The sequence below is a fragment of the Rutilus rutilus genome (assembly GCF_951802725.1).
Source record: "Rutilus rutilus genome assembly, chromosome: 11".
Lineage (NCBI taxonomy): Eukaryota > Metazoa > Chordata > Actinopteri > Cypriniformes > Leuciscidae > Rutilus > Rutilus rutilus.
In genome coordinates this window covers 30,495,276-30,523,247 of record NC_140216.1, presented here as the reverse complement: position 1 = coordinate 30,523,247, position 27,972 = coordinate 30,495,276, and the positions used below count along the sequence as shown (strand labels likewise).

The 27,972-nt window shown below is 40.1% G+C and overlaps 1 protein-coding gene across 1 annotated transcript; it reads right to left on the bottom strand.

Annotated features, from left to right (window-relative positions):
* Positions 1-1,460: 1,460 nt before the first annotated feature.
* Positions 1,461-26,409, bottom strand: clcn1a (chloride channel, voltage-sensitive 1a). Its single transcript, XM_084422965.1, has 23 exons — positions 26,187-26,409; positions 19,310-19,586; positions 19,097-19,228; positions 18,716-18,844; positions 16,399-16,532; positions 16,155-16,232; positions 15,827-15,905; positions 14,332-14,457; positions 14,147-14,231; positions 13,646-13,747; positions 13,384-13,468; positions 11,618-11,773; positions 11,104-11,173; positions 10,609-10,719; positions 10,164-10,377; positions 8,962-9,095; positions 8,460-8,656; positions 8,228-8,309; positions 7,983-8,068; positions 5,853-5,897; positions 5,554-5,658; positions 3,069-3,155; positions 1,461-2,878 (listed from the first exon to the last, which is right to left on the bottom strand). The coding sequence occupies exons 1-23, from the start codon at positions 26,235-26,237 to the stop codon at positions 2,411-2,413; spliced, it is 3,033 nt and encodes a 1,010-aa protein (XP_084279091.1). The 5' UTR covers positions 26,238-26,409; the 3' UTR covers positions 1,461-2,410.
* Positions 26,410-27,972: the final 1,563 nt, after the last annotated feature.

Here is a 27,972-nt window from a genome sequence, read left to right as displayed (position 1 = left end):
CCAGGGCCGCTACATATGGACACCCAGCCTAGCACAGGTTCCTCAATGCATACCAGTGTTAGGCCTGTCGTCAGACGCTCCGCAACGTCTGACTGCCGTAGGGGTGACGGAGGAACTCAACAGGGTTAGCCGTCTCTGTGAACACACTGGAGCAAATAGACGCATGTATCTGGCCGACCAGGAGAGAATGGCGTAGCAAGCCGCCACTTGAGCGGGTTCCCTGCGTTACTGGCCACTTGGGGCGACAGATATCTCTACATATATCTGTCAACGAGGTGCCTTGATCCAACGCCCAGGAGGAAGCAACACTTCTAGTTGAGTGCGCTCGCAACCCGAACGGGCAAGGCACATCTTGGGATTGATACGCCAAGACAATAGCATCCACTATCCAGTGGGCTAACCTCTGCTTGGAGACAGCCTTTCCCTTCTGCTGGCCTCCGTAACAGACAAAGAGCTGGTCTGAGGTCCTAAAGCTTTGCGTTCTGTCCACGTATAACCGCAAGGAGCGGACGGGACAGAGAAAAGCCAGGGCTGGGTCTGCCTCCTCCGAGTGCAGCGCTTGCAGGTTCACTATCTGGTCTCTAAAGGGCGTGGTAGGAACCTTGGGCACATATCCGGGCCGGGGTCTCAGGACAATGTGAGAGTCAGCCGGTCCAAATTCTAGGCACGATTCGTCGACCTAAAACGATTGCAGGGCCCTTAACCTCTTGATAGAAGCCAGCGCCGTCAGGAGCACTGTCTTTAGTGATAGGATCTTTAGCTCTGCTGACTGCAGCAGTTCAAAGGAAGGACTCTGCAGTGCACTGAGCCCCAGAGACAGGTCCCGAGAGGGTATAGAGGGGGGACAAGGCAGATTTAGTCTCCTTGCCCGCCTCAGGAACCTGACCATCAGGTCATGCTTTCCCAATGACTTACCTTCAACTGCATCGTGATGCGAGGCTATGCGAATAGCCTAGGTGATGCAGTGATGCGAATAACGGTGACATACACTTTGAGGGTGGAGGGAGACAGCCTTCGCTCCAACCCATCTTGCAGGAAGGAAAGCACAACTCTAACCAGACATATTCGGGGGTCTTCCGTCGGGAAGAACACCACTCAACGAATAGGTTCCACTTCAATGCATAGAGCCGCCTCGTAGAGGGGGCTCTAACAGAAGTGATGGTGTCTACCACTGCCTGGGGTAGGTCACCTAGGCTCAACGTCACAGTAGAGCTGGCTGTGGCAGAGTCCCCTTTTTTTTGTAGGGGAACAACGCCCTTGGCGACGAGCAGACTGAGGGGCAGCCCACGAGTGCTCTTGAAAAAGGCAAGATGAACAACGCACCGACGTGGCCATGTTCTCCTGAGAGAACATGAACCACCCACAAACATAGTCCCAACAGTGGGAAATAGTGCAATCCGCTGAGGCACTCAACCGAACCGCCACGCTCAGAGCTGTGAAAACAGCTTTTTTTTTTTTTATGATCCTGCTGTAGCGCGCCGTGACATGCAACACGAAGGTGAGAGCTTCTTCCAAAAAGAACACTCGAAAAGTTGACTCTTCTTTAGAAGTAAGACTGCTGGAACAGAACATGAATCAGCTCGGCTCCAAAGCGAAATGCAAATCTGCGTTGCACCTGCTGCTCATTATATACCCGCACTGCGTGATAGAAGCAGCTGGCGCAATTATCACAAATCCAATGTGCATTGACTCGTTTAGTTTCTCTCGAACTAGATTGGTAGATCGAACTAGAACGTTGCAGTGACCGACATGAAAGGGAACCAATTTTTTTTCCCATTTTTGTTTTCAGATTCCCACTGAAAAGACGTGGAAGGAATATTTAAAGTAGTATTGGGGAGAAAAGAAAATCTAGCACTTATTTGACCATAATCTCAATAACAAATCTCATTTGCAGTTTACATTTTACATTTTGCAGTTTACAAATACAGGACTTTTTTAGAATAGAGAAAAAGGAGGAAGGGCAAGTGGAAGAGAAAACATTTATTTACAGACATGTATAGAGGAAATAGAAATAAGCAGGGGAGGTGTAAGTAGAAAAAAGTGGAGAAAAAGAAGAAAGTTTACTGAAATTTTCAGAGAAAGATCAAGTGGACACAGAAGAAGAAAAGGAGGGGGAAACTGTGCAGACTTTTTTAGAGGAAGAAGAAGAAAAATAAGATGATAATTCTTTCTCTTATTATTTTTTTTCCTCTAAAGAGGAAGAAAAAAAGGAGAATAAAGAAGAGAAAAGGGAAGAGGAAATGGAAAAGAGAGAGGATGAACACAAATTGAGTGGGGCAAAAGAAACAGATGTTTTAAAACCTTTTAAACGAGCAATGAATAAAAAACATGAAATAGTTATATAAAAATAAAAGTGGACAAAAGTACACGGATCACACCTCAAATACAAGAAAAACAAACTTTACTTGTTCTAAAGGGGCTCCTCGTCCTCGTTTTCTTCACCCTCTTTGTTTTCGGGGACGGGCTGCAGGGTGGAGAGAGGGATGGGGGGTGGAGAAGAGGAGGGAGGCAGGGTTGGGCTGCTATCGGCACTTCCTGCCTCACTGTCACTACTTCCTGTCCCGCTACTGCTGCTCCTGCTGCTGCTTACTGTGGTTGTGCTACTGCTGTTCCCCACAATTACCTCCCGTTTCACGCCCTCAATCCACACCACCATCTCCTCCTTCCCTTCCTTCACTGGGGCCACTGGGCCAGGGGAATGGGCGTGAGGGACCACGGGTGCGGACAGAGGCGAGGAAGGAGCTGTGGTGGAGACGGGTGAGGATGGAGGGGAAGAGGCTTGCATCTTTGCAGCTTTTCGAATGGTGTCACGAAAACTGGCCAGAGGGGGGCGCAAGCGCACACCACTGCGCGTTGAGCCCTCAATGGCTTTTTGGAGCTGATGAAGAAGAAGAAAGAAGGGTTAAACATTCTGAATTCGGAACAGCATACTAGCAAACTACTCTTTCTATGGCAAAAATAGTAAGAGTAGTATGTTAGTATGCAGTTCTGAATTAAGCAACAGTCAAATAAGCAAATTCAGCAAAAGACAAAAAACTAGCAATGACAACAGATGGATAAGCTACTACCTCTTTCAGCGCTACAACTCCCACCAGTTTTCCAGTATTGGTTACATAGGCATGACTGAGGCCCAGTAAAGAGAACAGGGTATGAGTCTGGTGAAAAAAAGTAAAGTTTTTATTGACCTTCAAAATCCTGAATCATCTTGAGAGTCTGGATAATTTTAATCATCATCATCAAAAAAAATAAAAAAAGTTTCATTTACACCAGGGTTTCTCAAGCTGAGGTTTGTGAGTTCATGAAAAGCTAAAGATAAATAAAGAATAAAAATAAAAATAAAAATAAAATAAAAATAAAAATAACTTTTAATTAAAATAAATAAATAATAATAATAATAATAAAATGCCATGTGGCCATTAATGGACATCAGAGAACCATGAACATGTGAATGTGTTGTTAAATTATCGAAACGTAAAATCTCAGAGGGTTTTTGAAGTAAATATTTGAGGTCAATGAGGTTTGGCTGAAAAAAAGTTGGTAATTTATGTTAATAAATAGGAATGCGCTGGCATTAATATTCTTGCTAATACAGATAGTTATTTAAATATATGAAATCACTGTATTCATTTTATATATATATACTATTTTGTAAAAAGAAATTTTAAATAAAATATAAAAAAATGTTAAAGGCTAAAATTAATGTACAGTATGAACATATACAGACCCTTCCCAAAAAGTTTGAATATCATGGAAAAGTTTATTCATTTCCATAATTCCATTCAAAACGTTAAACTTCCATAGATTATAGATTCAGGGCCCACAACTTAAACGATTTCAAGTATTTAGTTGTTTATTTGTACATAATTTGGGCTTCCAGCTCATAAAACCCACGAAAACAGGATTTCAAAAAATTTGAATATTACATGAAATCACACAGTAATTACACAGTGATACCATGGTCATTGAACCAGGTTTTGGTTCTTTTGGCAGTGTGGGCGGGTGCAAATCCTGCTGGAAAATGAAGGAAGCATGAAGTGCTCTGAAAATGTTTTTCTCTCTTTTCTCTTTTCTGATGAGAGCAAATTTTGCATATCATTTGGAAACCAAGGTCCCAGAGTCTGGAGGAAGAATGGAGAGGCACACAATCCAAGATGCTTGAAGTCCAGTGTGAAGTTTCCACAGTCTGTGTTGGTTTGGGGAGCCATGTCATTGGCTGGTGTTGGTCCACTGTGCTGTCCACTCAATGCAGCCGTCTACCAGGACATTTTCAGAGCACTTCATGCTTCCTTCAGCAGACAAGCTTTATGGAGATGCTGACTTCATTTTCCAGCAGGATTTGCACCTGCCCACACTGCCAAAAGAACCAAAACCTGGTTCAATGACCATGGTATCACTGTGTAATTACTGTGTGATTTTTTGAAATCCTGTTTTCGTGGGTTTTATGAGCTGGAAGCCCAAATTATGTACAAATAAACAACTAAATACTTGAAATCGTTTAAGTTGTGGGCCCTGAATCTATAATCTATGGAAGTTTAACGTTTTGATTGGAATTATGGAAATAAATAAACTTTTCCATGATATTCTAATTTTTTGGAAAGGGTCTGTATATTAATTTTGAGATTTGCTAGATTACATTTAACAATGTTATTAAATTATCAGTGTTTTTAAAGATTAACTTTAAAACTATTTTAACGATCTAAGCGCATGGTCTAAAGTGCACGGCGCAAGTTCACTTAGGGTGTCCGAATCCACTTTTGCTAATTTAACGACGGGAAAAATGGTTGGTGCGCCAGGAGCATGGTCAAAAGGGTTGTCCATATTCTCATAATGAGTAATGAGTGTGTTTTGGGATTTACGTGCATTAAATCAGAGTCTCATCTGTGCAACAATTCACCAGAACACACCTCGTTTTCAGACCAGCACGCCCATGGGCGCACTAATGGGCGCAAATGCATTTGCTATTTAAACAACATGGCGCAGGACGTGAAAATGATAACTGCGTTGGACTGAAACTAGCAAAAGACACTTGCGCCGCGCTTGGCGCTGCATTGCGCCGGGTGTAAGAAGAGGCCTGAGAGTTAGATGAGGGCAAATGTAATCTAAAATATAAAAATGAAGAAAAAAAAAAACATTCAAAATGATATGTCAAATATCAGCTGATATCCATAACTTTTAAAAATCTAATATCGGCCATAAAACCAATATGGTCCAGATATATCATGCATTCGTCACTATTGTCTTCTGTAGAGCTGCTTATAGCTAAATTGAACTTGTTTCATAATTGATGAACTTTGCAACATCGACAGTTATTGAACTGATCTGAATCAACTCTGAACTGACAGTGACGTGGTGAATAATGACTATTACTCTTAACTATTATTATTATTAACTCTTAACTCTCATAATTGATGAATATTGCAACACTAACATTGTAATTTTCCTGTTTATTATTGTGAAGCTATTAAAACACGCTCTACACTATACTATTGTATAAAGCGCTATATTATGTGTAAAAGTGTAAAAGTGACTTGACTTTGTTGGGATGTCTCTCACCTTATGAAGTGACGTTCTCTCTACCAGCTGGAAGGGGGAGGGATCTATTCTGATCTGATCGATATCCAGAGGTTTGTCCATCTCTGTTTCTTCCCAGGCTTTGATCTATGTGAACCAGTCAGAACCAGTTTTCAACTCCACTATGTCTTATTGTATTTTAGCAACTCATCTGCATTTATAAACTACATAAGAATTAAAACATCCAACAATATGCAGATCCTAAATTAATAATTTTTTTCTTCATGCTTAAATGCCTACTTGAAAGTTAATTTGTTATTGTATTGTGGAATTGGTAATACCTGTTCTGGTGTCATTGTGTCAGTTAAAGGTGGAGGATAAGGCTCCTGGGTTGAAAAAAATGGCAAGATAATTAAATAATAAGATGACGGTGCATTTGTTCCAAGTATTCAAACTCATTAATATTTTAGAATGAACATTTGCATATTGACACATTCTATGAAAGACCGCTCACTTCCCTTTAACCACACATGTCCTTGAAAAGCACTGATGAATATTAATGCAGACCATTAGCAATATGTTTGCTCTTCTCATTTTATCGACCTTTCATTAAAATTTCATACATGCTGACAATAATTCATTTAGTGCATTCATTTGATAGAACACACACACATGCAGTTCCCTTTTGAAAGGGAACTCGCACTGCGTCAGAACGCTATGGAGAATGCCTCCGCATGAACCGGTGTCTGAAACGCTTATCTAATCATGGCAATCCTATTGGCCGGCAGCAGCCTATGACATCATCACGAGTGCGACTCGGAAGGGGAGCCTGGAGAACTTTTTCGTCTTCAGGGACTGTTTTGTTTGTACGCTTCAACCTGAAAACTTCAAAAAGGTAATCATGGCTTGTGAAAAACGCTTCAGGAAGTGTGTGCATCTAAGATATTGATACTTGATGACACACAACTTGTGTGTTTATTGTTTGGGCTCAGAGCATGCACGATCAGGTCCTGAGGGATCTGCTTGTGCCATTGTGAGTTTTTTCCCTTGAGGAAACTCCACTCTCGTCTGCTCTCTTCTCGAGGGAAGAGGGACAGACATTCTAGGCGATTCAGGTCCCGCACGCACTGAGGCAGAGAATAAGAGACCAATTGTGGGGTTTTTCAGAGGGAGCTCACTGAGGAGGTTGAGAGAGTTCTTAATCTCTCATGCCCTTCAGAGACTCACGAGAGTGAGCTGCAGGATGAGGATGTGTTGTCACTAACAATCTCTGATTGTTAGCTGAATCTGCTGACAGATTTGAAGCATTTAAATCTCTCACCCCAAGCGCTTCTTGCATTAGCCTGAGGCTGGACCTATTATGAGTTATTCCTTCAATTTGGAACCCTTCTGTAGGTCTGGCCTCGGGTTTGGAAGTAAGTACGCTCTTTTGCGCTCTTATGGTGATAGGCCTCCATTTTGTGAATGTCGTTTAGGCCATCGCTCTATGGGCAGCAGGTTGAGCTCTGTAGGTCTTCTCCCTTTACGTGAGTGTTTATTAAGGTTGAATAATAGGCCATGGTTCCCTGTTAGGAAGTATTAAGGGGATGTTAAATATGGTTTTCATAGGATGGTGAAATTAGGGCCCTAGAGTTCCCATATATAGGTAGGCTATGCATGCCCTTCCCATAGGTCTCCTCTTACGTTAGAGTAGTCAGGCTTATATAAAGGGTAGTGCCAATCTGTAGTAGTGAACAGGTTGGCTATATGGAAAATTCTACATTTAGTAATTTAGCAGATGCTTTTGTCCAAAGCGACTTACAAATTAGGACTGAATTAGGGTCCCTTTCAGAGTGCCCAGCCTCCACAGGGCTCTGAGGCAATGTAGGTAGGCCTTCATTGTATCAGAGGCCTCTTTGAGGCTTATAGCTTGGGCAGTGGCCATAGGGAATGCTGTCACTGACGTGTATATACTGTATGTGACCCGAAGGGGGAGCGCTTTGGGCATTTCAGTGAAACTGAATTTCACTATTTTTTTGTCACAGCCATAATTTGGCATGCACTCCACTCAGCATGGCAGCATGGGTAGATCGTTCCCCATAGCGTTCTGACGCCGTGCAAGTTCCCTTTTGAAAGGGAACGTCTCAGGTTACGACTGTAACCTATGTTCTCTGAGAACAGGGAACGAGACACTGCGTCTTTTCGCCATGCCTCGGGGATGCCTGCTAAACAGTCTTTTCAGATGATAAGTTGTTGACATGTTCTCCAGGCTCCCCTTATATACTTCCGGGTCGCACTAGTGATGATGTCATAGGTTGTCGCCGGACAATAGAATTTCCGTGATTAGATAAGCGTTTCAGACACCGGTTCACGTGGAGGCGTTCCCCATAGCGTTCTGACGCAGTGTCTCGTTCCCTGTTCTCAGGGAACATAGGTTACAGTGGTAACCTGAGACGGTTTTCATAAGGGACCTTTGAGCACAAACAATGTACCTGTGGCTGACCTTCTGTGTGTCTTTCTGAAGAGGACGAAAAGAAGTTACGTAAAATTCTCCCGAAAGACTGGGAAGGACCCTTATCTAGGCAAGAAGAGGAGGAGAGAGAGAAGGAAAAAACGAAAAAGTCGGAAGGCGGATTAGAGGATGAGTATCACTTATATCGCCTCAAGATGCTTGTTCAATAGAAGTGCTTGCCTGAGGTTTATTAAAGATTTAAAGAGGATTGGTTATGTTTCTCACCAGGAGACGTGTGATTGGTGGATGGTTCTGAAGGTTTGGGTGGAGGCAGAGGGCCATTTCTTTCCTCTTGAACTGGTATCGTCTAAACATTCACACAGAACAGTAAGTACAAATTGTCAGCTTAAAAAGGAATACAAAAGCCAAATTTCAGGGGAAAAAAATCTTGATTCTTCTAATTATTATATTTTCATTATGGATGGAAGGATAGGTAGGATCCTCTCTTTGCATATACCTTATCATCTTCATTCTCCTCTTCTTCATTCTCACTAGCATCAACAAAGGCAAATGATTCCCAGCTGATTTTGGCACAAGGCACCTGACCTTGCGAGCTTTGTCCTTGCATTAGGATCCGCCTCTCTGCGGACAGCCACCAATCACAGAGGGCAAGAAGCTCAGACCTCTCAATGCTGCCCAATAGAATCATAGATTCTGTTGAAGGTGAAGTGAGTTCAGAATCCAGTTACAAATGAGCATTAAAAATGATGTCAGACACTAGGGCTCTGTTCCAAACATACTGTCGAGATAGATCTTGTATAGGATATGACTTATTTGAAATTCTACAAAGCAGCAACTTCATGTTGCTAGTAACAACATGAGGTTGATAGCTTGCTAGGTTTCTAAACAAAATAAAAATACATCGCTCACCTAGGTATACTGCATGCAGCTAGGAAAATGCCATAATGAGAGGTTTAATTAGAGTCAGGAAATCGTCTTGACGGCCTGCGTGACATTACCTTTTGAGTCAACCAGCGGGAAGGTTTTTAGAGAAGTTGATTCCAACAAATGCAGTACTTCTCTGTATGTAGACTGGGAACATAAAAACTTCACTTTCCTCACCATGATGTCCTCCACAAAGATATTATACTGGCTGCAGGGAAACAGAATGGTAAGACATGGTTTAAAAAGTTCAATTACTCTAGACCGGCGGTTCTCTGTTGGATCACAGGTCTGTTCTGACAACAAGAAAAACTATCCTTAATCCAAACAATATGAAATATTGATAAAATGCAATTAGCCATACAAGAGGGAGTAGTTATGATAGCAAAATAAATAGGTGTTTTAAGTTTTAATCAACATTAGAGGTATAACAACATATATCGCGTCACAATATATCGCAATACAAAAACGCAACAATATGTATAGTGGATAATGACAATATGTATTGTGTATAGTTCACCCAAAATTAAATTACTGAGTGAGAAAAAATTCAAGTTTACAGAGTTGTAGTGTCAGTACTACATTAAACTACTACATATAATGTTGAATATAATGTATAATAATGCACTGGGGGAATATTTGTGGGTCCTGATTATGCCAAATGTCTGATGTTACCAGTAAAAAACATTATTGGCCAACATTATTTTAAATATATCTAGTCAGTGACAGAGTGTAAGATTATTCGTCTGAAATAATTCTGTATTTCTGTAATTCTGTAATTCTACAAGTTCGTTTACCATCGAAATGATTTCGAAGCTGTTATATTAAGGAACAAATCTTGCATAGTGTGCCTTTAAGTCTTCAGCGTTGGATTTTAATGACATTTTTGTTTGCTTTTCTTTGTACCATAAACAGTTATTGCACTGTGTTGGGTCACTACTTGATGTGCAATGTAAACTCTGGGTCCTGAAGCAGAACCACTGCTCCACCCCACAAAAAGGTATATTAAGACAGAGAGCGTGTCCTTGATAAAGAGGTATGAATAGCCTAAATCTAATGAGTGTTGAGAGGCTCAGTGTTAGCTGGAAAGGTGCCAAGGCTTCATGTTGCCGCCCCTCGTTGACAAGTGTATTTACTAATGGCTCCCACTGCTAATGAATCACAAGGACTCTGAGGTGCTGTCAGCATGCGAGGGTGAGGTAACCTGGCTGCGCTGTGAGCCAAGCTGGTTTGTCTCATGCGTGGAGCCACAGCGGTGACGTTTGTAATGTCTGCACACCTTATGTGGCCAAAGCCCAGTTCGGGGAGATAGGGCAGCTTCTTGACCTGGATGATGGAGTCGTACAGTGATGGTTGCAGACCTTGCGCTACCATATTGGCCAGTATGACGGCGACCATCATGGGAAGGATGTGAGAGATCTGACCAGTCAGCTCGAAGCAGATCACTGCGGTGGAAACGGTGTGAGTGACGGCTCCCGTCAACGCCGCCGCACCTTCACGGTAAGAAAAAAGAATAGACTGATAGAGTAACAGGATAGAAAGATGGAGTGCTATAAGACAGGGTTATGACAGGAGTGACAATGACAGAGAGAGTATGGACACATGCAGTGGAAGATCAGAGACTATGAGAAGATGGGATAGGAACAGGACTGACATCATCAACACAGTATGAGCAAACACTAGGAAATAGTGGTGGATCGGAAGAGGAGGAAAGGATGACTGACCAATGACAGCGTACCCTCCAGGGATGATGCGGTACAGTATTCCATCAAACAGGATACCGTGAGGAAAGAGAGTTGCCATGATCTCACCCACTAAACGACCAAATGCAGCACCTGTAAGAGAAACGTCGGAGAATGACCCCAGTGGATTATTGATCAAATAAAAAACTAAATGTGGTTGGCTGAGTTCATGTGTAAAGTTAATTTACATATTTACAGTGTGATCCAAAAGTCTGAGACTACTAGTAAAAATTATTGTATTTCGTATGTTTTTGAGTGAAGTGAAATGAATTATTTAATAAGTGATTTTTTGATAATCAACATTCATATGTAAATGTTCCCAAGTTAGCCAAAAGTCTATTTTTTTAGCAGAAGCTCCTTTGCCTGATGTTGTTAAAAAAAAAAACTTCACTGCAGTATGTTAAAGTGATTCTTAAATAAATCATAATGAATCCATAAATGGCAGTCACCAATAAATGAATAATACCTAAGACCTACCCAATACAAAGACAGGCATGAAAGCTCCAGACGGGATGGGCATCGTGGTGGAAACTGCAGACATCCAGAACTGTGAGATGAATAATAATGTTTTCACACGATTGCCTTAATTCTAAAATCTCTTTCAGCACAAGCACAACCTGTACGAGCCTAACTCAAGAGAAAAATGATTGCTTCAGCAGCTTCAAACATGACAGAAGGAGGGAGATAATGACTGTCCTGAATAAAAGCAGGTTTTGTTGAAGCCATCTACTGGCTACTGATATGATAACTAAAGCCAATGCCAGTGCAGTGCTTTTCTATTGTTTTAAATTGAAAAACACTGTAAGTATACAGAAAGTACAACCATTACTTTAATTAAAGCTTGTTGAGTAGCTGTGGCACTTTATGCTAGACAAAGATACGTGAAAAAACCCAGCATAGTTAAAGACAACAGAAGGACCTTAAATCAGTGAAGATAAATAACAGATGATTGATGGAGGACATTGTGAACAAGAGATTGAAAAGGACCAACCTTCATGATAAAGAAGAGAATAAGAATGACAAAGATGCTGACGTCAGGGTGAAACCACACAGCAGAGCGACCGAGACCAGGCGGGAGAGAGGAACCCCATATTTTAGTCCAGGTGAAGTTATCAAACAGAGAGTTAATGCACTCCCTGGGCATCAGCTGTGGAATAATACCATCAAATTTAAACCACATTTAAAACCAAATCAAATAATCTATTTAAAAAATACAACCAAACTATGACACACTTTCAAGACTGTCTGAATGAAAGACCATAAACATCAGCGCAGTGGTTCACAACTGGCCCACCATTCTCCACAACAATATCTGCTATAATGGCAAAGTTTCATTTTTTTAAAACTTATTTGGTGGACACTCCTAGTTTCTGTGGATTAAATTGTAAGATTACAGAAGTTTTATGTTGATAAAATCTGAATGTTCTTTAAGGTTCCCACTCATTTTAACCAATGAATTTCCATGATTTTCCCAATTGTTCTAGATTTACTTGATAAGGATTAAGAATAAGGATTTTTTTAATATATATTTTACAAAAAATTTATAGGATACCTGATAAAATATTTTAGAGCTTGGCATAATGTATACTCATTTTTAAAATGCCCATGTGAATCCTCCCTTTCAAGAGGATCATGCTGGAGTTCGTGCTGGAGTTCCTTCAGGAGTGTTTCTCAACAGGGCTGGCTCCAGCAGCCATAAAGGTATGTGTGGCTGCTATTTCCGTTAGCCAGATTTCTTTGGACGGAGCCTCGGTTGGGAGGCACCCCTTGGTGTCTCGGTTCTTGTGCGGAGCCAGATGGTTGAGGCCTATCTGCCGGTCGCGAGTTCCCTCCTGGAACCTAGCATTGGTCCCAGGAGTCTTAACGGTAACCCCACTTGTGCCCTTTGAGTCGGTATCAGAAAAAATGCTGACTCTCAAAGTGGCTCTGTTATTAGCATTAACATTACTCAAAAGACTCTCTTGAAGAGAGCAGGAGTAGACCTCCTCCTGCGTAGACCAGGCAATGTAAGAGTTATTTTGCACCTCAGACCAGACTACATTCCGAAAGTACCTTCTGTGGCTCCTCAGCCGGTCACTTTCCAGGCTTTCTTTCCTTCACCTCATGAGACACTGGAGCAAGAAAGCCTCCGCCTGCTGTGTCCGGTCCGTGCTCTGAGGATCTATGTCTACCGCTCAGGCCAGTGGCGTAGATCCTCTCAGCTTCTGGTACGCTTTGGTGGTCTCAAAAGAGGTAATGCGGTCACCAAGCAGCATGTCACAGATGCTATCACCCTCTCCTATGAGGTGCACAAAATGGCTTCGCCTCTAGGGGTCAGGGCCCAATCCACTAGGAGTGTAGCGTCTTCCAAAGCTCTTGCGAGGGGTGCACCTTTATAGGATGTTTGTGCTGCGGCAGGCTGGTCATCAGGTTCTACAGTTTGGATATGGATTCAACCCCAGAATCCCGAGCCCTTCATTGTTGACCCAAGTCCAATCTGCGCTCAGCAAGCATCTGCGCCTATACACAGCCTTGTGGGCAGGCTCGGTTACCAGCTCATGTGGAAAAGGTTAGAAATGTAACTGAGATGTTCTTCAAAGACAAAAAAACATATGAAATATCTTGATTTAAATATATATATTTTTAAATCATCTTGAGGCCCCCTTGGAAGTTTGCTGAGGCACTCTGGTTGAGAACCACTGCATTATAGCATGAATCCTAATTTTTTTGTTATAACAATGAACAAAATTGTACTGTCAATTGTTAACCAAATCTGACCTCTCCAGCCATGAACTGCCCAAAGCCTGGAGGGAATGTCAGTGTCGTAATCACTAATGTCACAACAGCAGGGAAAATCAGCCGACTGAGAGAGAAAATATGACACATATTGGAAGAATTTTGTTAGTAGACACATTTGAAAGATTGTAATTTCAGCTTAAGAACTCTCAAGCGAGTACTACATACTCCCATAATAATGCTAAAGAAGTTAATACTAAAGCTAATATTGTCTGTTGTCATTTGGTGCTTTTTTTTCTCTTACTGTTTTGTTAAGAATCGTGTGAGAATGTTAGGTCTTCTCATGAACAGGATAACTTGACGGTTCAGGTAAACAAAGAAAGCTCCCAGAAACCCACAAGAAATCCTGCGGGTAAAAAAGTAACAAAGACAAAACCTATCACATCATTCTAGCCATCCAAATCATTCTGGCCTTTTCAGTTTTATAATAAGACAAGATAATAAATTAGACAGATACAGTGAAAGGATTGCTGAATTGTTTCTGATCAATGTAAACAAAATTATTATGTAATATAATAGAGTGTAATAGAATAACTTCCATCAAATAGCAAAAGATGATGTTTTAACAAATCAAATAATACCAACATCTAGTCACTTTGATCAGCTGACAATAATACAGAATGTAAAGTGCTGTGTGCTCAGGTCTACTAGTGTGTCAAGAGTTACAGTATGGCACACACACACACACACACTTCAGGATTGTGCCCTCACCACGAACGGCACGCTTTTGTCCCCGCACTCTCACCCAATAATGGCGAACGCCGGGAGCTCCTGCAGGTCAAAAGGAAAATCCATGCGGAAGTTGGTGCGGAAGAGAGCAGTGATGGTGACTGAAACAGTACCAATGGAAGAGAAACGTCATCTCATCTGACATTTGATCATCTCAAGGCTATTAAGACTTTCACTCAGGAATATTATTTAGTATCCCACCTGCATCCTTATTGAACACAGACAGCACTCTGAAAATAAAAGCACTGAATGTCGCAGCAAAGTAGCCCCTCCAGTAGTTTCTCACAGCAAAATAGGTTGATGTAACTTCAATGCTAAACAAAACACCTGGATAAACAAAATAAACATTTAGAAGGGTTTACTGTCATCTACATCAGGGATTTTCAAATGCCAAAGACCACAAATATGATGATAAAATAGGAACACTACCGTTCAAAAGTTTGGGGTTGGTTAGACTTTTTTTTTTTTGAAAGTCTATTATATCCACCAAGGCTGCATTTATTTGATAAAAAATACAGTAAAAACAGTTATATTGTGAAATATTATGATGATTTAATATATATGTTTTCTATTTTATAATATATTTAAAAAAAGTATTTAGTCCTTTGTGTCACGTATATGTTTAATTCTAGTTCCTGTTTCCTTGTTTCCTGTTCTCATTGTTGTTAATTAGTTCCCCACACCTGTTCTGTCTCTACCTTGATTACCCAGTTTGTATTTAAGCCTTGAGTTCACCTTAGTTCTTTGTCCTGTATTGTCTGAGTTTAACGTAGTTGTGTGTCTTGTTTTCTTTGTGTGTTCTGTTGTGATTTAATAAATACTGTTTATTTTTGGGTTCTCTATTGTCGTGCAACTATACAGTGTTTTCAGCATCATTGCTCCAATCTTCAATGTCACACGATCCTTCAGAAATCATTCTAATATGCTGATTTGGTGCTTATGTAATATTTTTTATTCATATTTTTCAGGATTCTTTGATAGATAGAAAGTTCAAAAGAACAGAATTTATTTCAAATATAAATATTCTGTACCAACGTAAAAGTTTTTACTGTCACTTTTGATCGATTTAATGATCCTTGCTGAATAAAAGTATTAATTTCTTGGGCAAAAAAACAAAAACAAAAAACCTGACCCCAAACTTTTGAACGGTAGTAGGCTATGTTAAATTAAGTGTATTACTTAAGTTGTTTAATCTTTGCTAGATTTATACTTAAAACGAAGTTTGACAATGATGTTTAGACATTTTACTGGCAAACAAAAATAAATATCTAGTCAAGTCATGAAACTCTACAAGGCACAAGCTGTTTTTTTACATGCAATCTGTAAGCGTTGGAGATTACGAGATTACTTGCTCAACTGGTTCATTGTTTGCTGTAACCTAGTCCTGCAGCGTGCTATCAGAGTTCTTCTGAAACCCTCCACCTCCCCAGCTCCACCTGCCTAGATCTGCTACAGGATTTATGTCTGTCTATTTATGCAGCAGCAGCAGTGTGTCTGTGTATCTATTAGCAGTCGCAAGTCCATACTTGCTCTGCAGCAGCAATAATCACTTGCAGCAGCAGTGTAGCAGATCTAGTCAGCCAAGACCAAAGCATTAAGACAGCCATATATATTCAATAACATGCTAAAACTATTCAGAAAGTTGTCATGATTTCTAAGAAAAAACTAGAAAATGCCTGTGCACCATGCACTTTACCTCCAAGAGGGGTTCCAAAACAGCATCCAACCCCTACGGCACAACCCACTGTGAGGATGTCTGTATAACAATATGGGCTCTACTGACACAGGCATACAAACAAAGGCAAGCAGACACAGTTGAGGGTACAGGTGGGTGAAGGTGGTAATAATTCATGGTAATATAAATGCCCTGGATGATAAATAAGCATTGTCAGCAGCACTGTCCTCAAAAATAATGTGTAATAAAAAAAACTCTGTCCTGCCACCTGATGATAAACGAGCATTCAGCATTTTATGAATGGAGATGCCAAATATGCATCACAGGATCTCCATGCACTTCTGCTTACCTGATAGACTCCAGAGAAGAAAGACATAAACTTGCTGAGCACAGCTGCACAGATACTGGCTATGTGGACAAAGGGACCCTAATGCATAAAAATAGCACAATTTAAAGGTTAGAATGCTGAGGCCAGTCAAGTTGACACAACTGGCACTCAAGCCCAAATCACTGTGCATTTTGTAAATATGAAATGGCAAATTGTACCCCTGTGTATGTTACATGGGACTTTAAAATCAAAAATAAAATCAAACCTCTTTGCCAACTGGCAAACCACTGCCCAGGCCAGCAGTGAGTCCCACCACCTTCGCAATAAATGCCTTGAGTGTCAAATACTCCTTCAGCACAACACCTCTGAGTATGGTTTTCAGCTCTGGAATACCAGAGCCTGAGGGAAAAAATAAGAGTTAGTAGAGAAATGAAAACCGACAAAACAAGCAAATTATGAAATTATGCCTGTGAATTATAAAAAAAAAAAAACAATGTGAAAAGTCTTTAAACAAATTTAAATATGATAATGAATATGGATCGTGTCCACTACTGTATATAGAAAAGTCAGCTGAAACGGATCATAATATAATCTGCAGCTTTGTTTTCCAACCTTTTTCATCGACACCAAAACAGAACAGAAATGTGTTCCAACATATACTGGACTTCCTTAAAAATGGACTTTTTATGTTTCTTTTATGGTTATGGATTGTGATTTTTTTTTTATGTATACAGTATATAGGTTAAAGGGTTAGTTCACCCAAAAATTAAAATTCTGTCAGTAATTACTCACCCTCATGTTGTTCCAACCGCGTAAGACCTTCGTTCATCTTCGGAACACAAATTAAGATATTTTTGATGAAATCTGAGCCATGTCTCACTCCTCCATAGGCTTCTATGTGACCGAAACTTGCTGGCCCAGAAAAGTTATTAAAGAGATCGTTAATATAGTCCAAGTGACTACAGTGGCTCTATCTTAAGTTTATCAAGCGACGAGAATACTTTCTGTGCGCAAAAACAAACAAAAATAACGACTTTATTCCACTATTCATTTCCTTCTCTCTGGACCTCTAGTTGGTTCGCGTAGTGTTTTTGCGCAGCGCGTCTGTGTTACACGTCACCACGTAGGCTCACTATTGGCCGACGCCGGTCATGTGTGTGATGCGTGATGACGTGCAACACAGACGCGCAGCGCAAAAACACTACGAGGCCCAGAGAGAAGGAAATGAAAAGTGGAATAAAGTCGTTATTTTTGTTTGTTTTTGCGCACAAAAAGTATTCTCGTCGCTTGATATACTTAAGATTGAGCCACTGGAGTCACTTGGACTATATTATCGATCTCTTTAATAACTTTTCTGGGCCAGCAAGTTTCGGTCACATAGAAGCCTATGGAGGAGTGAGACATGGCTCAGATTTCATCAAAAATATCTTAATTTGTGTTCCGAAGATGAACGAAGGTCTTACGCGGTTGGAACAACATGAGGGTGAGTAATTACTGACAGAACTTTCATTTTTGGGTGAACTAACCCTTTAAGTTATGTATATCTTTATTGAGGAAAAACATTGTATATTTGTACATTTTAGCTCTTAATTTTTTGTTAAATCCCCTTTTTATTTATATGGTCAAGTACTAAGAATTTAGAATCTAATTTTGAAATTCTGGAAAACTGTAATAAGTGGAGAAATGAAAAAATAAAGGGAACTGAAGAAACCGATTTTGATTAATTACTTTAAAGTCATTCATTCAAAATGGACAATTCTTATTATTTTATGGAATATTACAGTATTTATTATAAATTATTTATCTGTGCACATCATTATTATAATTTTTTCATGTGCCCTCATGATCTTTATTCAAAATAACTCTCCCTTCTTCTTTCAACAACATCTCTTCTCTTCTCATCTCTTCTCTATATGTCACAATAAGAAAACAAAGACTATCACAACTTCTGTTTCATGCTGACTTTAACCTTTTGACAGACAAATGTTTCAGATCAGAGAAGATCAGAGAAAATCTCTCCCTGTAACCTGGTTGGGAAGATCTGGATGGTGTTTTTAAAGTGATTGCATTGGATAAACCAGGAGGTGGCATTGTTGAGTAGTAAACAGTGTAAAGCAGTTACAGTAGTAGTGTAAGAAAATAAAAATATGTTGCTGGTAAGTTTTAGGGGCACAGAATATAGTAAGGGTGCTTCCAAAAGACGGACACAGTGTATGTAGACACCTTAATGAAAAACTGAGATTATATAAAGAGGCAAGATCCAAAATGAACTCACCAAGTCCCTAATGGCAGAAAAGAATTGAGTATGATTTTCCAACACAGCCATTGAGACGTGCCATTTGCCACAAAAAGGCAGACAATAACTAAATGATTCCTTTGTTATAAGGCCAAAACTATGTTTTTTAGTCTCAATAGGTGAGGCAAAAACATCATTTTAAACTCTGTTATAAAGCTAAAAGATCTGCAAAGAATATAAATAGGATATAAAGAAAAAAAGCAAAAAAAAAAAAAAAAAGCAGAAGGTGTATGAAAAATAATAAATTATCAAATTAAAAACAAAGGGGAACAGCGAGACTACACACCAATGGCCTGAGGAGCGACCAGGTGGCAGAAGAGGGAGGCAAACAAGATGAGCACCATGGGATAGAAAACCCAGACCAGGTACTGCAGTGGGATGTTTCCCCTCAACTCCCCATACAACCACTTATAGGCTGAGAAACACAGAGAAGGACAGAAGTGATGGAGCACGTGCGGTAGAGAAAGAGCAAGACAAATGCCAGCCATTGGAGAAGTTTTAGAAATGAGAATTGGGGAATTGCAAGAATGTGGGTTATATCAGTTAAAGGAAAAATAGAACAGGGGAAATTAAATTTGACTTTAAATAGCTACAACATATAAGCAAAAATTCATCAACAGAAGAATAAAGCAAATGAGAAGGTGGGGAATTCTGGGTAGTGTAGTACCTTGTAGACTCTTGGCACTAGCGTAATCCATGGTCCAGCTAACTAATGCCATGGTAATACCCAACAACACCAGAAAGATCCAGTCTTCTCCCAATTTAGAGACGAGGAACTTCTGTACTCGAGCCACGCAGTCTGGGAAAACATTATAATTCATATCAGATTCCAACCTTAAACATATTCGTATCTGCTTGTGCAAGACTCATTATTATTGACCTCTGCACTTGGAGTAGGAGCGGCGTTTCTTGAATGAGGAGGTGTGGGCCTGCTCCTCCTCCTGTCCGTCATGAATGCTCCCTCTCTCCAGGTGATGGTGGCTGTGATGGCGACTTCGGCTGAGACTCCGCCCATGGTGACCGTGATGGTGGTGTCCATGATGGTGGTGATGTCCATGGTGGTGATGTCCATGCTTTTTTCGCTGTCTCTCCATCAGAAGGCGAGTGGCCTCTCTCCGCTGGGACCCACCAGGGTGCTCCCTGTACTCTCCATACAGCTGATCACGGAAGAAAGAACAAGGTTTTGTTACACGGGAGAAGCAACTTACACGGTTAATCCCCCTGGATCAACCTAAACTGACACTATATTGATTTCTTACAGACTGCACCTTGCAAGGTTTGGATGCCCTTTCAGTATGGTTAATATAGTTAAAGGGATGCTTGACCCAAAAATGAAAATTCAGTACACAAATTTCATAATTTACTCACCCTCAAATTGTTCCAAACCTGTATTATTATTTTTTTCTTCTGCTGAACACAAAAGAAGATATTTTGAAGAATGTCAGTAACTAAACAGTTGATGGGCCCCATTGACTTCTATTGTATTTTTTTTAATACTTTGTAAGTCAGGGGGTCCATCAACTGCTTTATAGGTTTGGAAAAACTCGAGGGTCAGTAAATTATGACAGAATTTTCTAAAGCCTAAATAAAAAAATAAAAAAATACTAAAACATTCAAACTAAAATGGAAAATTAAATAAAAAATATTACATCCAATGATACAGTTACAGTTATCAGGTCAAATTATTTCCCTCTCCAACACACAACCTCTTCAGTGCAGGTGTGCAAGACAAACCACTGTGTTATCCTTTCAAATTTGTCCAAACAGAGTACATTTGAGAACTATTTGTAAGTGCTTTTAATATTCCTCACTAATGTGGTCACATCATAATTGTTTCCTTCAGAAAACAAAAATAATAAGACATCGCACTCATCTTCAAAACAACACCCGAAAGGTGACAGACAGAGGAGAGGGAGTCCAAAAATAGAGGGAAATCTTCTTGACATGCTTAGAGTAAGTCCACTGGTCTATATTTAGATTTATAGGCTAATCATCCGGATAAGATCCAGACATCTGGAAAACACATTTCCCGTGTCTCCATTCCCACCACTTTTTCTAAAACACACACACACACAGACACACACACACACACACACACACACACACACACACACACACACACACACACACACACACACGCACACACACTACAGCACTTCTAATGTTATTGTCTTTTTTACAGCTTACAGTGTAAGTGCAGCTCCGGAGCAGTAGCAATGGCGTTGTTTTTACCGTATCAATTCGAGCCCGAGTTCTCATCCTTTGGAAATGCATGCAAAGTGGATTTGCAGCGAAAACAGCGTCTTCTCGACATGTCAACAACATGGACCAAACTCTTCCGGGCCACAACTACTCTTCTGGGCTACAACTATAGAGTTTGAGGGTCAAAGTAGATGTTCTTTGTGGGCAGCCAATAAAGAATAAAGACTGGCATTATGCAAATTTGTTACAAACCTACGTAGGTTCGTGCAGGAAGCAAGACTGGAATTACTAATGACTCCTTCAGACTAAATTATTTATTTTGAGAGATGTAACTCTTTCAACTGTTACTGTGCTTTGGTAAGAGAAAAAAAATCGTACATACCACACACATTATATAGTCCATTTGCTCTCCATTTAACCTTGCTGCAATCTAGGAGAGACAACTAAAGCCCTATTCGGACAGGACTAGTTTAACATGGAGAAGTGGGGTATAATTACCAGAGCTTGTCTGTGATTTTAGTCCCGTCCGAATGTGCCATCTCAGTAATCATTACGGACAATGTCAGTAAAGATTACGGCGACTTTTACCTTCAGTAAAAAGGTCCGGAAAAATTACCTCAGGTAATACTAATCCCGTGCAAATAGACCCGCTGTAAATATGTACGTAAATATTTAGTCATTTCCTGTTTAAAAGTAGTTTTCCGCGTTTTTTAAAGTATGGAGACGCTTGAAAAAGCATTCAGTTGCGTTCTAGACGCTGGGACAAGTCTGTGGCAAAAACTCAAGTGTTTTCCACATACCATTCAGATCAGAAAGATGATCGAAAGCACTTGTTAGAGGCACGAAAATCAAGCGTAGCGTTAGTTCTGGCAGGTCACGTTAGTCAAGCTCGCATCAGCTGATCCACATCTACTGTACCTATAGGAATACGACGCCTATCACCGTATACATATATAAGCTCCTTCAGTATTATCAGCAGCTATCGCGTTTCTCAGGAGCTAATTATCCTCCTCCAGCCCCAGCTCCTCCTCTCGCTCAGTCAGGATTTGACATTCTGATTCCCCTTGAATCAGAATAATTATCGAATATGTTGTACTTTTAAAATCTTGAATTAAATATAGTTGCAAATTTTCATGCTGGTTCTGTTCTGTTTACCCTAAGGGGGATTATTGCTGCTCTCCCTGCTCTTATCCATGCTAGGCTGCATGGATGCGCAGGGAGTTCTCGCCCAGAACGGAACCATACCGCCAATCCAAACTGTATGCTAATTGTCAATCATATTTGACAGTAGTGGTCCTGACAGAACATCTTTTAGCGTTAGGTAAGTGCCTATTACCAACACAATCCAATCTGAAGTTAATTAATACAGTGTTCGACACAAAAAGTATTCTTGTCGCTTCATAAAATTAAGGTTGAACCACTGGAGTCACATGGACTATTTTGTCTTTACTACGTTTCTGGGCCTTGAAAGTTGCAATGACGTTGCAAACCTCTCGGATTTCATCAAAAAATATCTTAATGTCCCGAAGATGAACGAAGGTCTTACAGGTTTGGAACGACATGAGGGTGAGCAAGTAGTGACAGAATTTTTGAGTGAACTAACCCTTTAAAGAAATCTCATTTGTGACTTTAGAAATATATAAGCTATACATTTATAATATATTTGGCTTAAAACCATTCCTCTGTGGTTTATTATTTTTCATAGGATATTAAACTTGTTTCTGTATGTGTTACTATTTGCAGTTTTATTAAAGCGCTCACTTTCAACTTTGAAATGGGCCCATGTAGATGATAGGTTTATCGTGTATCTCTCTATAACACATCTCTCTCACTCTCATTCCACGCATCTATCCAGTTACTTTCACCCGTTCCCACAGTACATGTTATCCCTTGCTTTCTCCATATTTCACCCCCTCCTTCCCAGTCTGCTTCTACACCTCCAGCCTTCTACACCCCCCCTTGCTGACCCCCTTTCCGCCATAGATTGGAACTACCCCCTTTCTACCCAGGGCCTGTAATACTAGCCGGTGGGTTAATAATAGCTTTGGTGTGACCCAATGATCACAGTCACACTTCCCCATACACCTTTCTGTGGATCTTTCTTTCTTCCAATTTGTTCATCTATCTCTCAAGGACTCCCAAGAAAAAGTTGGAAACCTGTTATCAGACAACACTGTCATGCACTGGAGCACTAACAGCAAATGGCAATGTGTGCAGCTCACACATTCATGTATGTAAATCACTATCAAAGATTTTAATATCTTCTAAGCACACATCTACAAACAAGTAATTCCTATCAGAAAGGGCTAATGTGCTGAAGCTAAAGCGTGTTGGAAGAGGTGTTTGATGGCATGCTGCTGTGCTTTTGGTCATGTTGATGGCTGTATGGGAAGACTTTTGAGGCAATTGTCATGGTGTCATCACCAGATGTTATGTAAAGTCATATGTAATTATGTTGAAGGTCTTCTAAAATAGATGTTCTTCCCATGCTGTGATGACCGCACTTGTCAACATATCCCAATATGCCTGGCCATTGTGTTGAGGCTCTTTCATTCAGCTAACTTTGCTAAATGTACACTTCAGCAATACAATGTAAAAAAAAAAAAAAAAAAAAAGAATGACCGCATGTGTGGAACAAGAAGTGTTGTTATTTTTTACCTAACACTAAAACTAAGCTGAAATAAAATAAAAATTAAGTATGAGATGTAAAACTTATCTGAAATGTGGTCTTGGTAACTAACTGAAAAGCTTAAAGGTGAAGTACTAAAATTACTAAAACCAAAATGGAAATAAAAAATAAATGAAATCTAAACAGAAACTTTCAGAATTACTGAAATGAATTAAAGAAAAAAAGTTAAATCAAAATATGAATGAATCCTAAAATAATACTAAAAAACACCGGCAATGATTGAGATTCAGGTTGACAATATAACAGCAAATCAAAACATCCAACCAGAACTGTGCTCTAATAACAATGCTGTAAATACGGCTAAAGCCCTGTTTGCACTGACTGTGATTAAACATTCAACTATTTCACGTGATCAAAGTCTACACTCCCACTAGTTGTCGCTGCATAGAATCTGTTCATTTACATAAAGTTGAACTCCCAGAAATCAAGAGATCAAACAAAAATGGATAACTTCTAGTTTTTTTGTTGTTGCTGTAAATCCCTGTTAGTGTGAAGTACACTCTTGGTGACCCATAACCCAAAATATGCTTATTGATAAAACATTTACACACGTTTTCTCGAGCTCATTCAATCAATGTTACATATGCTGCTCAGTAAATCACAGTGACACAGGGACTCACAAAAGATGACCTTAACTGCTTAAAGAAGAAAGCAATACTACCTTATTTATATTACACTCTAAACAAGATGTATTACCAACACCATTTCAAATGCTCAAACGTTCAACCTCGTAAAAAAGAAACCCATACATTTCTTCTGCCCTTCAGTCAAAGCAGAAATCACACCAGCCGTTGGAGCTCAAGGGACCACATTGCTGCCCTCCTATGACAGGCTGGGATTAAGGAACACATTTATAATTTACGATGGGGTTTCCACTTACACTACCATTCAAAAGTTTGGGGTCAGTAAGATGTAAAAAATAGATAAAAGAAATGAACAAATGTATTCAGCAAAAATGCATTAAATTGAACAGTCATGACATTTATACAAAGGATTTCTATTTCAAATAAATACTCCCGAAAAAAGCATCATGGCAGCACAAATACAAAGTTTTAGATGGCGCAGGCTTATAGGTCCTTAAAGGTGAACTAAGTAACTTTTTTTACCTTAACTGAACAGCTTCGGAGTCATTGGAATGGTTATATTACTTATTTCGGGTTGAATGGTGGTCGTTTCGCACCCCCCTGGTGCCCGTGAGCGGGAAAATACGCACTTGCAACTTTGGGGCGGCGGGCCACCGTCAGGAAGTCTCGCGTGATATCAGGTCTCGCGATGTAAACAATTGCTTTACGGCCAAAAGAAATCTGCTAAAATGGCGTCATTATTGCGCTCCCTCACGCTGTTCGAACCCGAATGAAGAAGACGTTTTAAAGAATGTCCCATCTGCTTTGATGTCGTTGATCTACTAGCCTCTGGTGTCTGAGAATAGCCAACGAGTTTTTACAACAGTGTTGTCAAATATCTATTCCGAAGCTGTAGGGGGAGCTCTAGAGAGAAACCTGCGAGCAAAAAGTGAGAATACAGCGAAGAAATCCCGAAGTTACTGAATGCAGCTTTAACTCAATCTGCTTGCAATCACATCATTCTCTATAGGGCACAGCTGATTGGTTCACTTCCTGCTGTATCAGTAGCCAATGAGCTCGCTTATCAAACTTGGTCAGCATTTGCTAAAGCAGTGCAGCGCGCTTTCAGACATCCTACATCTTCCCCAGCTCCACCTGTATAGATGTGCTACGGGTAATTCATGTATGCTATTCATGTATGTCTTACTGGCTCACAGTAGTGTGTCATGTATGTATTGGCAGTAGCGAGTCCTGTACTTGCTCTGCAGCAGCAGGAATAACAGCAGCAGCAGCCGCAGATCTATTCTGCCAAGACCAAATATATCAACATAGTCATACCCATTACCATGCCAAATACTCAGAGAGTTGACAGAACTGTTTTCAAGATTGATAATAAGAAGAAATGTTTCTTGAGCAGTGAATCAGCATCAGGATGATTTCTGAAGGGTCATGTGACACTGAAGACAGGAGTAATGATGCTGAATATTCAGCTTTGATTACATGGAATAAATTATATTTTAAAATATATAAAAATAGAAAATAGAAATAAATTATATTTTAAAATATATAAAAATAGAAACATTTTCTTAAAAAACATCACAAAAATCTTAAATTATTATACCGCCCCCACACTTTTGAATGGGTTTGTAGTTTTTGTAGTTTACAATGTATATTTGGGCGATTCTTCGATTAGTCTTTTGTCTTTAAATCTTGGAAAATAAATCTATTTCTATATCTTCTATCTGTCATCTATGTTAAAACATTTATCACGTCTTGAAATAATTCTCTGATCATGGTTTTGTTCAACTCTTTTTTTTTTTTTTTACTTGTTAGAAAAAGTGCGAAGTAGACTTTCCCCGATTTGAATACTTTTACGCAGAGAATTCAAAAGTCAATCTCAAAACAGAAATGAAGAAAGACTGATTAAAAGAGAATTTCCATAATTGAAGAATCGCTCATTTTAATTTAACCTCCTATTTAAAGTCACGCTATAGTATGGACTGGGTTTTTGTCAAACTTATTCAAAGAACAAAAAAAGGTAGTACAGACTACAGATGTCCTCAGATAAACGAGAGATTGAGTAAACAGCTGCACTTTCCCGCGAGTTCTGCAGCAGCACAGTGACTCAAGTCACACAAGTCATGCAGAGATTGTGCAACATCTTTGAGATCATATGATTTCAAATGACAGAAGAACAGCAATTCACAACTGTCTAAAGAGTAACCAGAAAGAAGAAAAGGTGAGGGAGAGAAAGAGAGAGAGAGAGAGAGAGAGAGAGAGCAGAGACAGAGATGGTGACTGACCACGGTCTGCTGGTATCTCAGAGCCTTCCTTTGCGACGCATCTGCAGCCATTGACACACTGTCACTGACCCAAAAATAAACCGCCTGTCTGTCTTAGCATTCCCACCCTGGGGTGGCACGGACTGAGGGAGAGAGGGCACGCACAAGTTCTCTCACTCGATCTTTCTTTCCTGTTTTCCACATGCACAGACATCTCCCTCTCACACACCTTCTCATGTGGTGCAACACAGCAGTCCAAGTTGCCTAACTAAGCTCCGTGTGCATACATGGGTGTATGAGGACGAGCATGTGCTTGGGGCATGTACATGCGTTTGTGTATGTGTGTGAGAGGTTGTGAGTTACAAAGAGAGCATAGATGCCAAACTAAACCCATCCACCCCTTAATTAGTGAGGCCGGTTTGTTTAATAGTGGCCGATGCTGTCACCCCAGGCAACAAACTAAGGCTATGATCACCTGTTCATTTGGAAAGAGGCACAGTAAGGGTTTGAGCAGCCAAGGGAACTCCCCGTCCCCCATGAAACATGACAGGGGAGAACAGGGAGGACCAAATCAGCCAGTTCCATATCCGATTCGCACTTTTCATCAGTGATGTTCACACGAACGTAAAGCAATACAGTTAATGACACAAGCAGACAGTTTTAGCTTTGAATAATCAGGATAAGAGGACAAGAAATAAAACTGTTAGTATCTAATTGTTATGGTTTTGAATAATACTGGCACAAACTTCTAAATATGTTCTTGATTATGTAGGCTGTAGTTGTCACGAACTGTCAGTTTAGCTTTCATTCTCATGGACTTTTAGGGAACGTTTACACGACAACGATATGCTTAAAACGGAGACGTTTTTCCTTGGAGTTTTCCGCGTAGATGACACCATTGTCAAAACGATTCCCATTCACACAGATTCGCGAAAACGACTAAAAACGCTGTATTCTGCTGCCAGGCCATTAGATGGCGATGAAACACTATAGACTGAACACGTAATATGCATGTGCATGACGCATCGTCTTCAGAGATTCGTGTTTTTGTCGTTTACACGGAGACCGGTTTCAAAAGTTCGCGTTTTCAGGCACCCAAAACGCCGTTGTCGTGTAAACGAACGGCCAAAATGCATAAAAAGTTTTACGTTTTTAGTTGAAAGCGTTGTCGGGTAAACGGGCCCTTAGTTTGTTTATCTTTATTTCCTGTTGTCTTTGTTCACGTTTTGCGCCACTTTGTTTGTTACCATGGATATTCATTTAATCATCACAGCTGTTCGTATTTGAGTTTGTTATCAGTGTATAAGTTCCTTTGTTTCCTCAGTTCTTGGTCGGTTGTTGTTTGTGTCCAGAGCACAGTGTTGCACAGGCTGGAATTTGTTTTATCATTAAATCACTTAGTATTTGAAACCTGTTTGACTCTTTGTCATCTTTGGATCTTCATACTGTAACAGAAAATAATGATAAGCAAACTAAAAGTGCATGAGAATGAAAACCATACTGACAGTTCGTGACAATAGTAGTACGCCGTAACATTTTGGAGTGCGTTTGACAGGAAAATACTATTTCAGTCTTTCTACTTCAAAATTTCACATTTAATTCAATGTGTTATACTTGTTCTTTGTAATTAATTGTGAAATGTAGCAAGTGTATTTAAACATTCCTTGAAAGAAATCATATTGGTGCATATTTCATAAGCTGTCTATGGTACAGTGATATATGGCAGAAACTCAGGTGAAGGCGGAGCTTACAGAAACAACTGTAGGGGGTGGGTGTGGCAGCAAGAATTTAAGCAATTGACTCACAA